The sequence below is a fragment of the Dermochelys coriacea genome, chromosome 6 (genome assembly GCF_009764565.3).
Source record: "Dermochelys coriacea isolate rDerCor1 chromosome 6, rDerCor1.pri.v4, whole genome shotgun sequence".
In the NCBI taxonomy this organism is placed as follows: Eukaryota; Metazoa; Chordata; order Testudines; family Dermochelyidae; genus Dermochelys; species Dermochelys coriacea.
In genome coordinates, this window is record NC_050073.1 from 26,270,369 (window position 1) to 26,289,576 (window position 19,208).

General features: G+C 36.7%; 1 protein-coding gene across 32 annotated transcripts in view; it reads left to right on the forward strand.

Annotated features, from left to right (window-relative positions):
• Positions 1-19,208, forward strand: part of SOX6 (SRY-box transcription factor 6) — a 450,079-nt gene that overhangs the window by 370,624 nt on the left and 60,247 nt on the right. For 28 of the 32 annotated variants that reach the window (XM_043516939.1, XM_043516934.1, XM_043516913.1 and 25 more), the window contains 4 exons: positions 595-744; positions 4,746-4,926; positions 8,136-8,326; positions 18,793-18,849. In XM_043516939.1, the coding sequence (XP_043372874.1) occupies positions 595-744; positions 4,746-4,926; positions 8,136-8,326; positions 18,793-18,849 (579 nt within the window). The remainder of the gene's footprint in view (positions 1-594; positions 745-4,745; positions 4,927-8,135; positions 8,327-18,792; positions 18,850-19,208) is intronic. The other 4 variants (XM_043516926.1, XM_043516927.1, XM_038404633.1 and 1 more) reach the window with 1 other exon arrangement.

Genomic DNA, 19,208 nt, shown 5'->3' on the forward strand with positions numbered 1-19,208 from the left:
ATAATATTTAAGGGTGTATTTGTGTCCTCATCTTTATGAGCAGGGATTTACACCACTACTTCTCATTGGTGTTAATGGGAGTTAGACTGCATCAGAGTGGAAATATATAACCTGTTGCCTATTTTACCATTAAGCAATATCAAGAGAAAACATGGTGCTTTTCAGTAGCACTCAATTCCCAATAAAATTCTGCTGTTGATGGAGAGTTGCTATGCAGCTATGTAAAGACCTATTTCATATTTTTCATGGGGTTGGGTTTTTTTGTTTTTTTGTTTTTGTAAACAGGCTTACAGCATTAGCATGATTGTTTACCAGCCTGGGCACAATATCTGTCTGCCCTTTACATGATCATTGTTTACAATGGATTAATAACTAATATATATTATGTGTCTGTCTAATAAAAATAGTTACTTGCCCTGGGTGAGAATTTTGCAAATCTATTAATTTTTTTAAAGTATCAAGCAGGAAAACCTCAAACAAGAAAGTGCTGGAAAAAGAGAAGCAGCAGCAAGGCGATAGAATGATGTACATTTATCGCATCTCTGTCTTAGGACAGTTGCAGGCAATATTCTATACTTGTTTCTTGTGTTGCAGCAACTCTATGCAGCTCAGCTGGCCAGCATGCAGGTTTCTCCTGGAGCCAAGATGCCTTCTACTCCCCAGGCACCAAACACGACAGGCGCACTCTCACCTACTGGGATGAAAAACGAAAAGCGAGGGACCAGCCCTATAACTCAAGTGAAGGTATTTTTCGATGGAAATTTTTTTTAGCATTTGAAAGAGGTGGTACGATTAGCAGCGCAACACCGTCCACATATTTATTTTAACAGTAGGAAGTCCAACCATATGAAAGCTCATTCCCAAATGAAATATTCCTCTTCAGTGGTATGCTGTCAGCATGGAGAATGGAAGAGCAGGTGTTCACTCCTTGGAAACAAGAATATCAGGCATTCCCTTCATCTCTATATCCAGTACTGAAAATTCATCCCTCAAATTCAGTATCTTCAGGAATCAGTTTTTAATTTGATAATGTGTATAAATAGTATCTATTTTATTACGTGATTTCAAATAAGGCACAAAATGCAACCTATGCCTCAGAAAGCTGGTGCTAACTTACATTGTGAGGGCCAGAGGGACCGTAGCCCTTCTAATTATTTCACAACTTCCAGGCTGCGCCTTTTACACAACTTTGGAAAAAGCCTCCACATAAAAATAAAAATGTAAATCAGGGCTCCAGGGAGAAAAACTGTGTCACTGCAGATTGATTTGCCTCTTGTTGATTTCACACAGCTGCCGACGACGAGGCTGCTCCTTGTCGGTTTTACGCCATTGCTGAATGCTTGTGCCTGCTTATTCTCAGTTGCTTGGAACGAGGCAGCTACAACGTGGCACTTGGCAGCAGCTTGAAATGAACATGATGCACCCCTCCAACTTTGTGCTGCAGCTGGTACCTGTGGGTGGTACCAGGTTGCCTTTATTGCTGTGTTTTGCTGTGGTTGTATTGGATTTCACGATGCCAAACAGGTTGAGAAACAAATTGCTTCAAACTATAAAACTCTTAGTTTGTGGGAAAATGTTTGGACATGCTATTGATTTGATTAGCTAGCACAACAAATATAAAGACATTAAACTGAGTTATGGAAGACACAAACTGGTTTTCCACAAGAAAAAAAAACATTCCTTGAGAATAACAAAAAAAAGTCCTATAGACCCACAATCATGTCTCAAATCATGCTGGGAAGATTCTACTCATTTGGGGTGAGAATTTTATTTTATTTTATTTTATTTTTTTGACAGGTGAGTAAAAATATTGTTTTTTTCATTATCATCAATCATCATGGTAAAGTGTGGGTGAGTAGATATTTCTGCCTGGGCTGATAAATATCCACTGCACATTTGTGCTATGTTGAGAGTACTAATAAATAAAAACTATTCCATTATGGACAGATCCAGCATTTGTTTAGCAAAGCGTTCACTTTACTTACCGTGGATACATATTAGTCTAATATTTCACCTCTCAGAATCCAGTGCTGTTCTTCAGAGCCGTTAGTGAGATTTACCACATACGTTGAGTTTCTAGAGGTCGATGCAGAAGCAGCCAAAAGTAGAGGTAAAATGTTTAAGCAAAGTTGCTATAGTATAGTGATACCAAACACCAGTGATTTAGGGGATTGAGTACATGCTATTGAGTACATTAATGTGAAAAAGTAATTTTGTAAGTGAATGAGCCAAATGGATCTACACCAAACCAAACCGTTACTGGATGAGCAAAATTTTCCCTGGTTAAATGTAAACACATATCTGCTTGAACTAAAGCCAATACCATTCCAGTTTCGTTGGCCAGCTGAGTTTGATTACTGACTTGACCACAGGCAAATTCTTGGGGGTTTCCCTACATAATTTTACTTGAATGGACTGCAAGTATATGTTAATAAAAATCTTTTTATACAGATTTTATTAAGCACACTATTGTATTGAAAATATTAGAGGTCAGTTCCAAGGTTTTCATGTAGAGAAGTATGATGGGGTTATTATAAAAGAAAAATTAATGAATAATTTAAAGCCACTCCAATAAAGTAGTGCTCGAGTGCTTTCTTTGAGAATTCTGTTACCCAGACAGTGAACAGCAGTTTTAACTGTCATGCATTTCTTAATAAACCGTACATTCCTTCTTTGTGTTTAGCCATTGGTTGGTACAACATACATGCACTGGTATTTAATAGGGCTAATAGAATTATTTTATAGGAGTCAAAGTTTTCAAAAAATAATGTTGGGATTTCACATCAGTGTCCAGAAAGCTTTCCCACCTTACAGCTATTTCAAATCAATGATGAAGTCTGATATGGAAGAACAAACAAAAAGATTCTGGAGGTGTGCAAAAGCAATGAATTTTCATTTGTCACAGGATCGTTACTACTGGTCACAAAGTTATTTGACCATTGAGCATGTTAGCATAATCTTTTGTGTGTGTACAGTCATAATCCTTCATCCAGCAAGCAGCTTAGCCCAGGATGAGCCTTGGGTCCACATGGAACCCTGTTGAAGTCACCAGGGCTCTGCAGGGTTACACAGCTTGCTGTATCATGGCCACAAAGCACATGAACATGCAATTGGATCTGCGCAGGCAACCCCCTGCATTCCTGCAGAGCTCCATTGGTTTCAGTTGGGCTCTCCACGGGTACATGTGTCTGCCTGCATTGGAAAGTCAGGGACTGTGTTTGCAATTAGCAACTAATATAGGGGAGAAGATATATCCTGCAATTTTACAGAAATAATATTAACTTTGGAGATGTGAAGGTACTATAAATAAGCACCTATTTGTTATGCTGGCATATTGAATGTGTTATATATGAGTAGATGTACTTTGCTGAATCACTACTTGCTAGTAAGGAGAATGGGAAAAATGAGATAGAACCATGTATTATTGTATTCTGTCATAGATTTCTAAACTTGGTAGTATTCAGGCTGTCTTCTAAAATATAGACTATGTATCTTTACATCCAGCATATTTTAGCTTTGTGTGTATTTTAAATGAGAGAGCTCTTTATTTGGCTCTTTCATTTTAATTACAGAAAATCAGTATTCTGTTTTTAGAATGCTCTGACTTGCTGGCTGCTTAACAAGCTAAGCAAAGGGGACATGCCCTAAGAATGGGGAGAGGATGGCCATGTGAATGGTGTATCTTGATCAAAGAAATGACTTACTTAGATTCTCCCTCTTCCCAAAGTTAGATATTTGTTAAAATTGGACTCATTCTCCCATATCACTGACACAAAATGTATGTCAGAGGGTATGAATGTCTTCCACAGTTATCTGGCTGCAGAGCTATCTATGTCTATACCAAATTTACACATTTAGGCATTTTCCCCATCTTCATGTTGCTTGCATACTGCAAATTAAAGATATAGACACAATAGTGTTCAAACTTGGTAGAAATTATTACAAAATGACCACTGTGTTGTGTTTCATGTTTCACTATGTTGTGTTTCATGTACATGAAACGTAATATTTAATTCTACATAAAATATGGCAAAATTACTTGTGACAGTGGAATAAGAAAATATTTAAAAAGAAATTGTAGAAAATGTTATATATTTTAAGTTCTGAATACTGTGCATAGATGATTGCAGTGCATTTACATTCTCTGCAAAACTTCCTTTTTAATGATAGGAAGAGAGCATAGATTAATATCCCGTGCAGAGTGTGCACCCAAAAAAGTTATGTGAAAGGTATGCAGAAATGGCAGTGTTATCCGTGTATGGGCCAAAAATGTAAAAGAGGGCTCTAAATATTTCCCTTGATCAGTGATATTTGTTTAATTTCTAATATATGAAAAAATTAACTACATAGCTTATTTATAGTCCCAGGAACTTTTCAAACAGAACCAGCACAAAAGCCTTACTGAGCTGCTGGAAATTTTAAATAATTCTTTGTAAATGCCCTGGGTTAATTTAGATTTCTGAAAACACATTAGGAAATTAAGCTGTAATGTGAGCTAATTCAAATTTTAATTTGGCAAAAAGAATGATCCAGCCACACAGTTAATGTAAATAGAAGCATAACACAGAGAAATTAATGAGGTTTCCTTTCGTTGAATCTTCAAGGAGGCAGATAATTAGCTTCTTTTGTTATTATTGCAGGAGAATGTGGCATTGTCTCGGAGATGTAAAATGACTGTGTCTTACTAAGTGATAATGTGTTTCATTTGTCTTTTTCTAATAATTATTTACATTAAACTCTTGTAGGATGAAGTAGCGCAGCCACTGAATCTCTCAGCCCGACCCAAAACTGCTGAACCTGTCAAATCCCCGACGTCACCAACGCAGAGCCTCTTCCCAGCTAGTAAAACCAGTCCAGTGAATGTGCCAAATAAAAGTGGCATCCCGAGCCCTATTGGAGGGACATTGGGAAGAGGATCCTCTTTAGGTAAACCCACAAGTGGAAGGGAAATAACTGGTGATTTCAAAAAGGGAAATCCTTTCCCAAGAGGTGCGGTTTCTGAGTGAGATTCTCACCTTGAGAATGATGAGTGCTTTTAAAAGGAGGGACACAATTAAATAGACACTTGAGGCTACTTTTCTGGTTAAAACAAGGAAAACATTAGCAAGGAAAGTTGTTTAATCACTCTTATTGCTAAGGATTTTCACTCTATGCAGTAGTCATATATAATAAATCCCTACAGGAATACAGCATGTAAGCATACTGTACAAGAAGGATATGTAATTATAGAAATTTTGTGTGAATAATGAAGATTCCCCTCCTCCCAAAGTTAATTGTGTGTATAGGTACAAGGCTCAATTTTCAAATGTGGCTTCTGGATTAGGCAACAAATGAGCATATGAATGAATACAAGAGCCAGTTTGAGTGCCTTACTTGGATTTAAAAACGTGGAGGCCCATACATGAGCTCAATCCAATGGGATTACTCCGGTGTTTTAAATTAAGCATGTTTTTAAAGTGCTTTGCAGGATTAGGGCCAGAGTGCTGAGCATCTTCAAGGATCGGACCTATGTATATTTAAAGTAAACTGTTCTAGAAGCTCAGGCAAGTAGATAGCTTGACTTGCTTTTCCTTGCCTGAATATGCCTGTTAGTCTTACTCAGAATAGTGTTCCTAAAGAAATATTATCTTCCATCATTTAAAGTTTCAGCATCCCATGAACCAGTGGTGTCCTAGATATGCAGTATCTTTGCACCAAGATCTTATTCTGAATATGCTGACATTTTTTTTGATGGTAGAAAGATAGGAGGGTTTCTGTTCAGACAGTTCAAATCTCTTTATTCTTCGTTGCTCACAAATGTTCATATTTCCAGGTTTTGTACATTCAGATGTTTGTGGATAGGGAATTTTTGACCCATATGCAAGATTCACAAATGAAAAATTTGTTTTGGGTGAAAGTAGTTTATAAAGGTTAGATCATCCAGTCAAGGAACAGAATTCTCATAAGTTAACTGTGGACTGAATATTTACGACAAACTGATTGTTCACAATCCATACCTCAGATATACTTGTAAAATACATGTAAACACTTGTAAAATATAAACAAATTTGTAAAAGTTATGATGTGTTCCAGACAACTTCATAATCCCATGGGGAATGTTTCCTGAAATATAGTTTCTGCAGCTTCCTAGATGTTATTTGGTCTTTCTGTCGTGTTATTTCTAAGTGGCCCTACTATTGTTGTATCTAATACTACAGAACAGCAGGTAAGTTTGAAGCCAGACGACTAATGGCATTTTTAGAGACTGGCAGAGAACAAAAGTGGCAGAGGATGAGGATATTTTCAATTAAAAGTTAAACTACAAAAAAGTTGTATGCTTTCTTCCCCAGTCTAAAAGTAGAAGCGGGGCTATGATGATATATGGTAAAATGTTCAGTTTCTCTCAGCAGACTTAGGAGCCTGTGTCCCATTTTCAAAATCACTTGGGGCCATTTTTTTAAAACCAATGAGACTTTGGCACCTGTGGGTATGTGTATACTGGGGGGAAAAAAACCAAAACCTTGCGACAGCAAGTCTCAGAGCTCAGGTCTACAGACTCAGACATGTGGGGCGTACTACAATGCTAAACATGGCTGCATACACATTCCAGCTTGGACTGGAGCTCAGGGTCTGAAGCACACCCCACTCCCTGGATTCAAAGTCCAAACTCCAGTCTGAGCCAGAACATCTATATGACTATTTTTAGTGCCTTAGTGTGAGTCCCACAAGCCCAAGTGTGTAGACCTGGGCACTGAGATTTGCTGCTGCAGGTTGGTTGGTTGGTTGGTTGGTTTTTGCAGGGTAGACATACTGCAAATGACTTAAGAAGCTTTTGAAAATTTTACTCAGGGGGAACATAGATTGTCTTCCATTGTGACACTGTTTTAGGGAGGAGCTCCTCAGTTATGCTAAAAACCAGTATTGTGTAATCCCTAAACCTTTGTGTAGGCTACAGTGTTAAATCAAATATTCCTTACTTAAGGTAAAGTCTGAGATGCTAACGTTTTAATTTTTTTTAAATCAACATGCTGTTGGGTCAAATCTTGCATTCTTTACTTGGACAAAATTCTCATTGATGTCAGTTGAATTCTCTTCTGTGGAAGAATTCTAACATTGTCTCATATATATATATGAGTATATATATAGTATATATATAGTGTAATTAAGTTCACAAGCATAGCAAACTTAGAACATTTAAATAAAGGACAGACATTTTTGCTTGTCATGCAGGATTCCCCAAAAATTCCTAGCTGTAGTGTGTGTGTGTGTGTGTGTTTACACACATCTCTGTATTGTGTAATGTACATTCACATGCAGCAACAACAGGTGGATCAAGTTAAAGCTTTACCACATCAGCCTGAAACTACCAGTCACTGAATAATTGCTGTCTTTTGGTCTAAAATTAGAAAGCCTTATCCACAGTACTAATTTTTACCTATAATAAAATGCCTTTTTCGGAGGAACGATAGTTTTGTTTAATGCTTGAAGGTTTTTTTTTTCAATCTCTACTACATGTAACAGAAAGAAAAGAAATATTTTTTCTCAATTATTCACAGCTTTGAGCTCCTGTTAAGGTGATAACTTGCCTACCACCACACACTAACTGCTGTATACAATTTCTGGATTTCAAAGCGCCGTACAGGGAGTGACATTTATCCCTTAACAAAGAAACATGTATATTTCAACTGAGCCAGCTTACTTCCTATTTGTTTTTCTCTCTTGTCATTTCAAAGATTTCTCATTTGGGTCCAGGTCCAGCAAAGTATTAAGCACTTGCTTAACTTTCAGCATATGAGTGATCTCATTGAGGTCAGTGCTTGTTTGCTGGGCTATGTTGTATACTGAGTAGTCACATTTGTAATGGCACAAAGAAAGTCCACTCTTATACGTAAATACTGCATGTTAATTCAACCATCTAATGCAGTTGTTTTCAGGCAGCCGCAGACTATGCCTAATATTTCCAAAAGCACCTCCATTCCAAATATTTTAGGGTCTGCAAATGAAAAAATGTTGAAAACCACTGGTCTAAAAAAAGATTATCATTACTACTACTACAGAGATTAATCAGGTGCCACTCTGACAGGATGAAAGCTGATTGCATAGCCAAGAATCTAATCTGAATCGTTGTTTTAATTAGGTGTGTTCTGTATTTGTAGATATCCTTTCCAGTCTTAACTCACCTGCCCTATTTGGGGACCAGGACACAGTCATGAAAGCCATACAGGAGGCTCGAAAGATGAGAGAGCAGATCCAGAGGGAGCAGCAGCAGCAGCCGCCACCTCATGGTGTCGATGTAAAACTGCCCTCCATGAATAACATGGGTCTTAACAACTGCAGGAATGAAAAGGTATGCATAAATAAATACTGAAGCAGATGCATATGCAACATTTCCTGTGTATGTCCTTAATCTGACATCAAAATCTGAGAATCTCTGAATCTGTACTTAGCAAATTAACTGGTTAGAATAACAAATTAACTGGTTGGAATTAAGGTTGTGAATGGCCATTAGATTGAGTTGTGCATTGAAGATGATAGTGTTGGTTAAAATGACTGTGTTAAAGAGGGTTTTAGTGTGTTTGTGTAGATGAGTATTGTGATGGTATAACGTATACAAATGTGCTTATAGTTTACAAGTAGAAACCAAGAGGATGCAGTACAAAAGGATGGACAAAGGGAAAGCATTGCACTGAGTACGACAGCATTTAGTCAGGCATGTTAGCAATGAGGTTTCACAAGATCAGCAGAAGGGTCAGTAGGGATGCCCCAATCCTATTCACTTTAGGAATGCACAAAAGAAGCGTTCTCCAGAATTTAGGAAAACTTCAGGAGAACAACCCTTCTCTGTGGACTTGCAAGGTCCCAGAGATCTTCTCCAGGAGCGCTCTTATATAGCTGAACTGGCGAACCACTGAATCATGTAATTGGCTGAGCTGTAGGGCAGCCCTTTTGATGAAGAATGCTTTCTCAGTTGTCTTCCCAAGAGTGACTTATCCTGCAAAAATACATCACATAAACTATTTCCCACCAAAAGTAATTGACACAAAATCGGTTGTATGCCACTATGTTAGCTATAAATTTCATTTAACAACAAATGGGAAAATATTCCAGAGGAAACATTGTTGCATAAACAGAAACAGTTATGACTCAATTATTAATTTACACACAATTAACATATTAATACATTTAAAAAGCAGCCCATGTTTTATATTTTGGAATTTCTTTGCTGGAGAACTCAAAAAAAATTTTTTAGAAAGGTAGGTTTTAATGGTTCTAACTCATAAATGAAATATAAAATTTACCTGGAAATTCTCAAAATACTCATACGATATTCAGAGGGTCAGTGCTGTGTGTTTGAGGAAGTTATACTATATTGTTCCTATCTAAAAAAGAGATTTATCTCTTTTTAAGTGTAAATCTCAACACAACAGTAACTATATATAAAGCCTCCATAATATTTTGCTTATATGATGATCTTATCTAAACACACAAGAGATCCATCAGTGAGCCAGGAGACCGCAGCAGAAAGGGAATGAAACATTGTAAACAGCACTGTTGAAGACAAGATGTCTTTTAATCTACATTTTATATTTTAACTTAATAAAATCTCTACATTACCCAAAACAGCAAGGGAAAGGGTCAGTGCCTGCTAAAGGGATTTCTTTAGTGTCTTTCCCCATAAGATAAGTTCAGAGCCTAATAAATACTTATTTCTATTAGGTTTGGTTTAAATGACAGCATTTTAAAATTCATTTAATACAGATTAATGTTATGAAAGAAATCTATAACAGGGAAATTAAATGACTGATAATTAAATAACTGATCCAGCAGTCCTTATTCAGGCAAAATTCTAATTAAAGTCAATTGGAATCCTAATTGAGTCCAAACTATAAGATTGGAGAAAAAAAGTCACACCTGCTATGCTTTTGTTTTTTAATTGAAATGTACTTTACAAATGAATCCCATAAGTGTCATTGGATCAATATTGGAAAATATTTAAAACACAGAAAGGAAGGGTAAAGTGATTCTTAATTTTTTTTCTACTTTGTAAAATGAGTGTGTATAAAAGGCACCTACTTGCTCTACTAAATCTGCTCCTGGGGTGATTTCAGGACCTTATCAGCTTCCTGTATTGACTAAAATAACTTTTATTTCCTCTTGCATCTCTTAGCAGAGCCAATAAAACTTTGGGAGAATGAGCTGGAATCTCTTCCTTCATGTGTATTGTCAACAGCATTGTTAACTAAGTTTAAATCACAGAATCTTTACTAATGATGCATAAGTTGAATGAACCCAGGTTGCATGACTGCCCATTAGAAAAATTATCTCTATGCTTCTAAACTGATCAGAGCAGATGTGGAAGTCACGGAAACCCTGGAACCCACAATGCTGTTTTTACACAGAGACTTTTCAGAGTTAAATGTGCTGTTTAAGGCTCTGACAACAAAATTACAGCAAGGAGATTTATCATGAAAACTCACTGTCATCCTGTTGTTTTTATTTATTATAGCATAAGCCACAGAGTGAAGCAATAAGACCAGACAAAGATTGTAGTGGGGTATTACTACCCCACCTCTGATATGTTGTTAGTCCCTTGCCTTTGTACCACAACCATAAAGTACTGCAGATATTCAAATACAATGGGATAGAAATTGGTCTTTAAAATTAAGGTATCTCTCCACTGTTCATGCCCCCAAAATAATGAAAAAAATTGCATTTTTAAGAGTAGTAAATCTTATGGAAGAAGTGTACATACTTTGTATAAAATGTAAAATAGATATATACATTACATTTTAAACAAAAAACATATTTTTGTTCAAATATTTCAGAAAGCTATGTTTTTCCAGTCTGGATATTTATAAGCACTCCCTTTTCATTATTTCTGTTTGGATGAGAATTTTCTTTTACTTAATCTTTTATATTAAAAACTATTCTTTACCTGTGGCACAGAGTGCAGATTCTTCATGATCCCAGCAGACCCTTGAAATCATAGCTACCTTTTTGGATTTGCTTCTTCTAAAAGGATCAGGTCCTTATGTTCATCTTTTAGAGCCACCTTTTTAAAAATAGCCTCCAGATAATTAGGCATTACTCATTCACATGAGCAATGCCTAACAAGAGTCTAATCTCAGAAAAAGATGACAAGCTAATTGCCTGCACCTTGAACTTAAAAAAAGCGATTGAGTTCTGGTCAGTTACTGGGTCCTTGAGTTCAGAGAACTGGTAACAGTTTGTTATGTAAATGATTATGCTTACAACATTATGCACACAACTTCAAAGCCTGGGTTGATGCCTTTTTGAAAATGTCATTTTAAGGCCCCAAATGCTTTTGTATTGGTTATAAACATATATTTGAAAATTGCCCATTCCCATTTAAAAAACCCAGAAAGCTTTAAAGTGCTCACAGGGGCTTGGTCATTAGAAAGAGCAAAACAAATTGATGACAGTGAGCTGAAATGTTTCATTTTTATGATTCTCTTGAGAGTTGTGGGTCAGCTACAATTTTAAATTGACACCATTCTATGTACATAGAGATTTATAGAGTTTAAAGCGTAAACTGGTTATTAGCAAAGTCAAACTTCTCGACCTTACCTGCTGCTGTTCAACTGTAGGCCAACATCATGAAAGAAGGAGAGAACAGCATTAGTGCTTTTATGGGAGAAGTGGAAGGGGAGCTGACCCAGTTCAGGAAACTGCTGGGAAAGTGGAGGGATCCAGAAGAGTTCAGAAATGGCCTCACAAAGCATCTTTTGTGTGGCTGGACTAACAGCAGAAGTGATACAGAAGGTTAGCTCTGTTTGGGGGGAATAGCTCTTTTCCAGGCAAGTCATGTTCATCTTTAAAAGAAATTTGTAAATTAAGGTACTTTAACAAAACATGCATTATTGGAATTAGTCCTATTTAGTTTAGTATTTAAACCCAGGGTAATTGATTAAATGTTGACTAATGGTTCGATATGAAAATATTCTAAATGACCCCAAAAGATGCTGTATTGTCTATTTTGTTTATATTTAAAAGGCCAAATTCAAGTTTGGCCAGTATAGAAGCAGAAGCATGAGTTATCTGCACTGGATAGAGGTATATGGATGCAGGTTGCAGAACATACATGGTAAATATTACACATTATATCTTCTACACCCTGTCACAGGAAGCTATCTTCTACATCCTTACAGAAATCCTAAGAAGTGACCTCATCAAGCCTTTAGAGGAACCAGAATCTTGCATAATACATCTATACCGTATGTCCCCCTCCCCACCACTTTGTAGGCATAAGCATATGTGCAGTTGGAAACCAAAATTAGGCCCAAAAATGTATGACATGATTTGCTCACTCTTTTCATGAACTTCAATAGGAGCTGCAGATGCTCAGCCCCTCTGAAAAGCAGTCCATAAATCCTTAGACAACTGTGGAGACCTATAAATGTTTTTTATGCTACCCCTATTTCAAATGAAAAAAAGATTAAACCCATTTCATTTATCCTAATGTAGACATAATGGCTTGTATGCAAAATATAGTCTGGACTTGTTTAAAATATGCATTATTTACCCTTGGAGTTGTTTACAGTCTATTGGTCAAAACCATATTTAGGCACTTGGATTTGACTTGATAAGCCATAACGGCCCCTTTGGAAGTGTTACGGTCTGCTGTAATGCAGAGTATTTAGGGACTGTTAAATATATGGATTATTGACACAATAGAGTGTAACAGCTCCTCTGGAGTTGTTACGCTCCATCATTTACATGTGGCCACTGCCCATGTGCACAAAGTTTGCCAGATAGAAACACTTCAGGAAGGTTGTGTAGAAAAACATTACCATTCACACAGTTATTTTTTTTCCTAAATGAGAAAAACTCCATCACCTTATTATTTTCCCTAAATACCGAGAGCCCTGAAAATCCACGGATATCTGCTTTATATATCTGCAGACCATTTTTGCAGATTGATACGGATCCAAATTTTATATTTAAAGCCTTGCAAATCTGCAGATACCTGCGGATCAGTTTTGCTGATCAGATGCGGATACAAATTTTGTATCTGAGCAGGCCTCTATAAATACCCAACATACAACACTATATTATCAATTAATTCTTTGATCAATTTTGTTATTATAGCCATAATAATTGTAATGGCATAGTGAGTTCATACATCTTTTCTGTTCAAGCACTATGTGGTTCAAAGGCCAACACCAAGCCTTCTCTGCTCCCACTTATTCTCAGAAATCAATGACTAATAATTGACTAGGAGAACTCAGTCAGAATAATATTTTTTTCAGACCAAGCTGCTGGCAATCTTTTCTCATCTTTTACTAGAATTAGTTATGACTGTCCCTAATTTCCAAACATAAGACATGGAAATAATAGTCTAAGGAAACAGTCATATTATAGACTTTCATGAACCATCATGAATCATAAACACTTAGTTCAGCTCTGCAAGAATTCACCTATTCTGTTTTACTTTGGGATTTTAACAAAAACTTCTTAATAAAGTTTTCTCTCCTTTTTTGTGTTAATTTCTGATAGAAGAATCTTTAATTATAAATAAAAGACCAACATTCATATTTTGGGCCACTGAAGAAGAGGCAGCAAAGGTTATGTGCGTGAACAATTACAGACCTCTCTGCTCCCTCTTGTTAATCTTAACTCTATTAGTACCTCCAAGGTATATACTTTACAACCAGGCTAACAAATCAATAGTAACAGGTTTCAGAGTAGCAGCCATGTTAGTCTGTATTCGCAAAAAGAAAAGGAGTACTTGTGGCACCTTAGAGACTAACAAATTTATTTGAGCATAAGCTTTCGTGAGCTACAGCTCACTTCATCGGATGCATTTGATGAAGTGAGCTGTAGCTCACGAAAGCTTATGCTCAAATAAATTTGTTAGTCTCTAAGGTGCCACGAGTACTCCTTTTCTTTTTGCAAATCAATAGTAGTATCTAGCACAAATGTCCAGTTTTTGATATTTACAAAATTGTTTTTATTGTGGTAGTGCTTAGAGGACCCCCATGACGGATCAGAATTCTATTGTGCCAGGTGCTATACAGGCAAATGCTACAAGGAGCTTGTTGTCTAAGTAGGCTAATAAAAGGTTAAACAAAATTCCCTCTTTGGAACATCTCTTCCAGAAATGTTCCAGAGAGGGAATTTTGTTTAACCTTTTATCTCTGGAAGAGAGAGAAGACACATACTCACTCCATTGTAAAGACTTAGGGAATTTACCGTAGCCATAGGGACAGCTGTGGGTTGTGTGTCCTTGAAGGATGGTGGGATATTACGTCCTTTGGTAATCCTGGTGCTCAGTAGGTAAGGAGCTTATTTCACAAAGAGGCCCAGCAACTGGCAGGAGTCCTACTCCTTCCTATGGGATTTTTGGACCATAGAAGGCACCACACACACATTGTTTATCATGCTGTATTTTTATCTCAGTTAAATGATTATGGCTGAGGTAGATACCTCTGAATGGTTAAAAATGAAAATCCCAGCAGTCATCTTCACTGTATTGCCACAACGTGCCTTGAAATATTTTGTGGATTTGGCCATTTTAATAAACTGTTTATTACTCCAAATAATATCTGTAAACCAGGATTTTTAAAAGTGAGTGCTTAAAGTCCGGTTTCTAAATCCATATTCAGGCACCTGAATATAAGTGGCCTGGGCACCCAGTATCTCCATCTGAAGCTATTGTGTTCTCAGCACTTTTGAAATTCACTTCCCTTTTTTATGTGTATGAATATGAGTTTAGGAGCCTAACTTGAGACATCCAATGTTAGAAATCTTGGCCCTACTGTAAGTTGTTATAAAATAGTGTTTGCAACTGCAATATTTCCATTTGCAATTTTAAGTGTCAGTGTTTTATCCTGTCTACTTGAAAAAATGTTCATAAATTCACAATATAATTCCTTAGTAATGTAGAAAGCAAAATAGTGACCCAAGGTAAAAATTTTCAGAAGTGCTCGAGTGACTAGATGCTTAAGTTGCAGTGAAAATGCTTTTGAACATTTTATCCCTGGGCACTAAAGTAGTATGTGTCCAAGAGGCAGTAATACATTTTTCTGTAAAATACAGTAGATTTGCATCCTTCCCTAATACATTTAAGAAATATCAGACTATCAACTGATGTAATACTGCCCCCTTTTATTAGAACTGAAAAACATGCTGAACTTCATATACTTAGCATTGCAGCTTGAGGAATTTTATTTTATTTATACAATTGATTGAGATATTCATTGTTGCATGACAGGCTAAGATTAGTCATGAGATCAGTATTACTCTACAACAATAAGTGAAAGGAGCATTGTGATCAAATTGTTCAGGAGGGTGGATGCATGTTTTAGACTTAGCTTCCCATGCAACATATTATACCATACAGGTTTCTTGTCTTTCTTCTGAGAGGCACAGGGTACTGGTGAACTGGGATGGTTGCTGTTATGTGCATTTGATTATCATGTTCACTTGCAGTGGTTTTCTAAATCAGGCCATTCCTAGGATAACAATAGGCCACAGTGTTTGTTTTTTGTTTTTTAAGGCCTATTCAGGAATTAGATTTGTCTTTGAATAGCTAAATGATTACAATGTTACTCACACATGCAGAAGTGCCATGGTGAATTTATTTGATGTAAATAGAACTTTATCATGCAGAAATTAAAAATGGAGCATCTTGCAGAAAGATGATCTCAGAGTCTGTAACAGTCTCTTTTAAAGAGGCACATTTCCATCATGGAAAACAAGTCAGCAAAATTTGACTTTCAACAAAAATGTGCTTGAATCTACACCAATAGGAATGGTTATAGGAATTTACATTATAAGAAACACAGTCTGTGTTTAGGGAAAGATTTTACTTCACCTCTGTGTGTGTATCCAGTGTGGGAGGTAGTGCAAGGTGTGGATATATACACAGGGACATTCAGAGTTCTGGCACTCAAGGTTTATAATGGTTGTGTAAGGCCATTCCTGTTGCTGGCATTAGCCTCTCCAAAGGAGGAGGAGTGTTGTGGGAGCACAGTTTCACCCTCTTTGCTTTGGCCAGCAGTGCCACAGTGGATGGGTGCAGAGGGTGGTAGATGCTGAACTCTTATCAAGGGTGGCTCCAAAAAAGCATATCAAAATCAGGAAAGGCAATGTTAAAGCTGCATGTGAAACCTTAAGTTTGCCCCTAAGTGCATATTGTTGTGACACAGTCTTTCATTGTTTATATGCTCAAATAACACAATATATACTTAACATACATTTTACCCCCTAAACCTCAGATACATTTGTGTAGCTTCATGTATGCTATTTTGAATATGCCAGACAGGGTACATGAAAATCATTTATATGAAACACAGTAAAATATACTTATAGCATTTGAGTATTACAATGTGAAAAAATAGTGAATATTACATGACACATATATAGATCACCAAAATTTGCAGCTGTTAACTTTGTACTTAAGTACCACATACTCTGAATTGCACCTATGGAAGGATTTGTTGTGCACCCCTTAGCATCTAAGTTAGCTTTGTGGTTAATTGCCTCATTCCCTGAATTAGTCTTTAGAAAGTTGGTGGTGTGCATTTGTGCTCAGATCAATTAGATTTGTAGTTCACTGCCTAATCCCCAAAATTACACCTAAGGAAGATTAGTTTAAAAGAAAATATATAGTACTTGGCTGTTGGCTCAATTATTAAATATGTATACCTTAGAGGGAAGAGAATGTAACTTATGGAAAATCTAGGTCAGCAAAGATGTGTCAAACCATTATAACAATGAAAATAGTGTGTGTATGTAAGACAGGAATGCACAGTGCACAGAACCTGCATGATATAATACTGTATTATATAAGAAACAGTATATGAACCTGTACAATATTAACCTTAGGTAAAATTGTAAAGTTTTTAGCAGCTACCAGTTTGCACAAATCAACATTCAAATATCAATTATTATATTCAGAAATGAAGCAAACTTGCTTTTTTGCCTTTAATTGCCAGTTTTTGCATTTGAATATAGTACTTGAAATTGTTTTCCCATTATGGTATGTTGGGATGATGGCAGAACATAACCAAGAAGTTCTTTTTATTTCTGATGCCAGGCCTACTTGAAGGGCTGCCAGGTTTAAGACCTCATTAGTAATAGTTTAAGAGGGTTTTTTGCCCCTTTCTGATATCTGCTTTCCAGCATAAGTACAATGCAGAATCTACTCACAGGGGGTATTTCCTTTGGAAAAGATAAAAAGCATTCCTCTATGTATACCATGGCTCTTAAATCTGGGAGTAGAAACAAATCCAAAAGGGCAGAGTTTGATGAAAGTGAATATTGAAAAATCTGCATATTTAGTTAAATCAGCATGGGCAGTTTTTCCCCAAGGAAGGTGTGGTACATTGTTCAGCCATTGAGGCGAGTGCCATTGCCTCGATCATAATAATATAATCATCATATATTCTCACATGCAGCCTGTTTACAAAGCTGTTCAAGAGAGTTTCCAGACATATATCCAAACCTACTCCAGGTTTTGTTTTACTTATCCATATTTTATAAGGTAAAAATTTTCCCTCTCTCACTAGCTCATCTAAGAGCTTTAGAATCCATACACACATTCTTTCACATTTATGTCCAACCACAGACATCCACTGGCAATCAATTCATACTACCATTTATCTCCATGCTCTCCCCATACATTCCTTTAGGTAAACACACTGGGCCAAAGTCATTCCTAGAGTAATTCCATTGACTGCAGTGACTGATTAAGGGATGAGTTTGGATTACTCCATCTGATACCTAACTACTTTCTAAACTCAAGATTCCTCTAAATTCTCAAGGTGTATTTATAGTGAGATTAATTGAAATCACATTCTCCATTGTTGTAGTTTGCTTACTCCACTGCCTACTTCTGGGCCGAGTCCCAGGTCTATGCTAGCTTAGACATTTTGGTTTAAATAAAGAAATACATTTCAGCAGGTTAAATTGTCACTGAATCTTCCTGCATGTTGTGAAAAGAATTAGGTGACCAGTTACACAATATGAACAATATGACTAGTCAAAGAAAGTGAATAACTCATGAAAAACCCATAGGGGCTGGAATGTTTCCCTTGAGTGTTTGAACAAATATAAGTTACCAATACAAGTGTAATAATCAAAGTCTGTTTACTAGTAGTTTGCAAACATATAAAGGAGCAAGTTTGTTGGAAAAATAGTTAGTCTATCTCTAGTCATATGATATTAACTCCGTAAACAAGCCTATCACAATGGAAATGTGTATCAGGAAGATAAATAATCTTCAGCATCAGATTATTTATGTTAAAACCATTTTCAAACATAGTCTGTTTCTGTAGCACTATTTAAAATTTAAAGAATCTCAAACCTGAAATTGCCCAGCCTACATCCTGAAAATCTACAGACAACCAGAATTTTATTGTGAGGCTTGTGTTGCAAATGCTTCTAGAAGAAAGACCGGCAAAACATTTCAAATTCCTGATCTTCAGTTGCTGATCTTCATTGACAGAGGGGGAAGTATTGAGATGGCGATTTGGAAAACTCTCCTCTTCCTTCCCCCTCCCACAATCCCAAAGTGATTTAATAAAAAGCAGTGAAGGGGAGTGGACACTTGTGTCTAAGATTAAGCCTGTATTGACCATGAGGCTGTGCATTTTTTTCGACGTCACTTCCCAGAGGACTTCTTGAGCTGGGTATGAACCCTATGATCACAACAACCTCCCTGAGGCAGTCACTATTACCCACATCCTACTTTTCTTTTTTTATAAATTGTTGTTTAGTGCAGCAGACATTTACATGCTCATTCCCTTTTATTTCTAAAGTGCAGGAACACTGTTTGCTGTATTTCAGATGCCAGTGCGGATAGATGCCATCACTGGAAGGATATGCATTAGAACTGTAGACACAGTTAGTCACTGAGACATCATGTACTGTATAAATTCCTGTTCTGTCAAGAGTTTAGCAGGTTGCCAAAATATATTCAGTTGCCAGCTCCTTGCCAGAATTCTGTTCCTAGCCTGATGCCAATCAGTCTTTTTGGATGTTCATGAATAAGATTAGGCTGGCTTGATACATTCTTCCTCCCAAGGGATTCTCCTTTATCAAGGGATTACCTTCGTGTCATTCTTTGCATATATTCCATGTTTTATTCTTCGGTAGAAGCAACCAGATCACACTACATCATTGCTGCTAAACATCTTATTAATGAAGTACCTGTGAACTCCTCCCATCCTCTCAAAAAACCCAAAGCTACAAATACGGGCAAT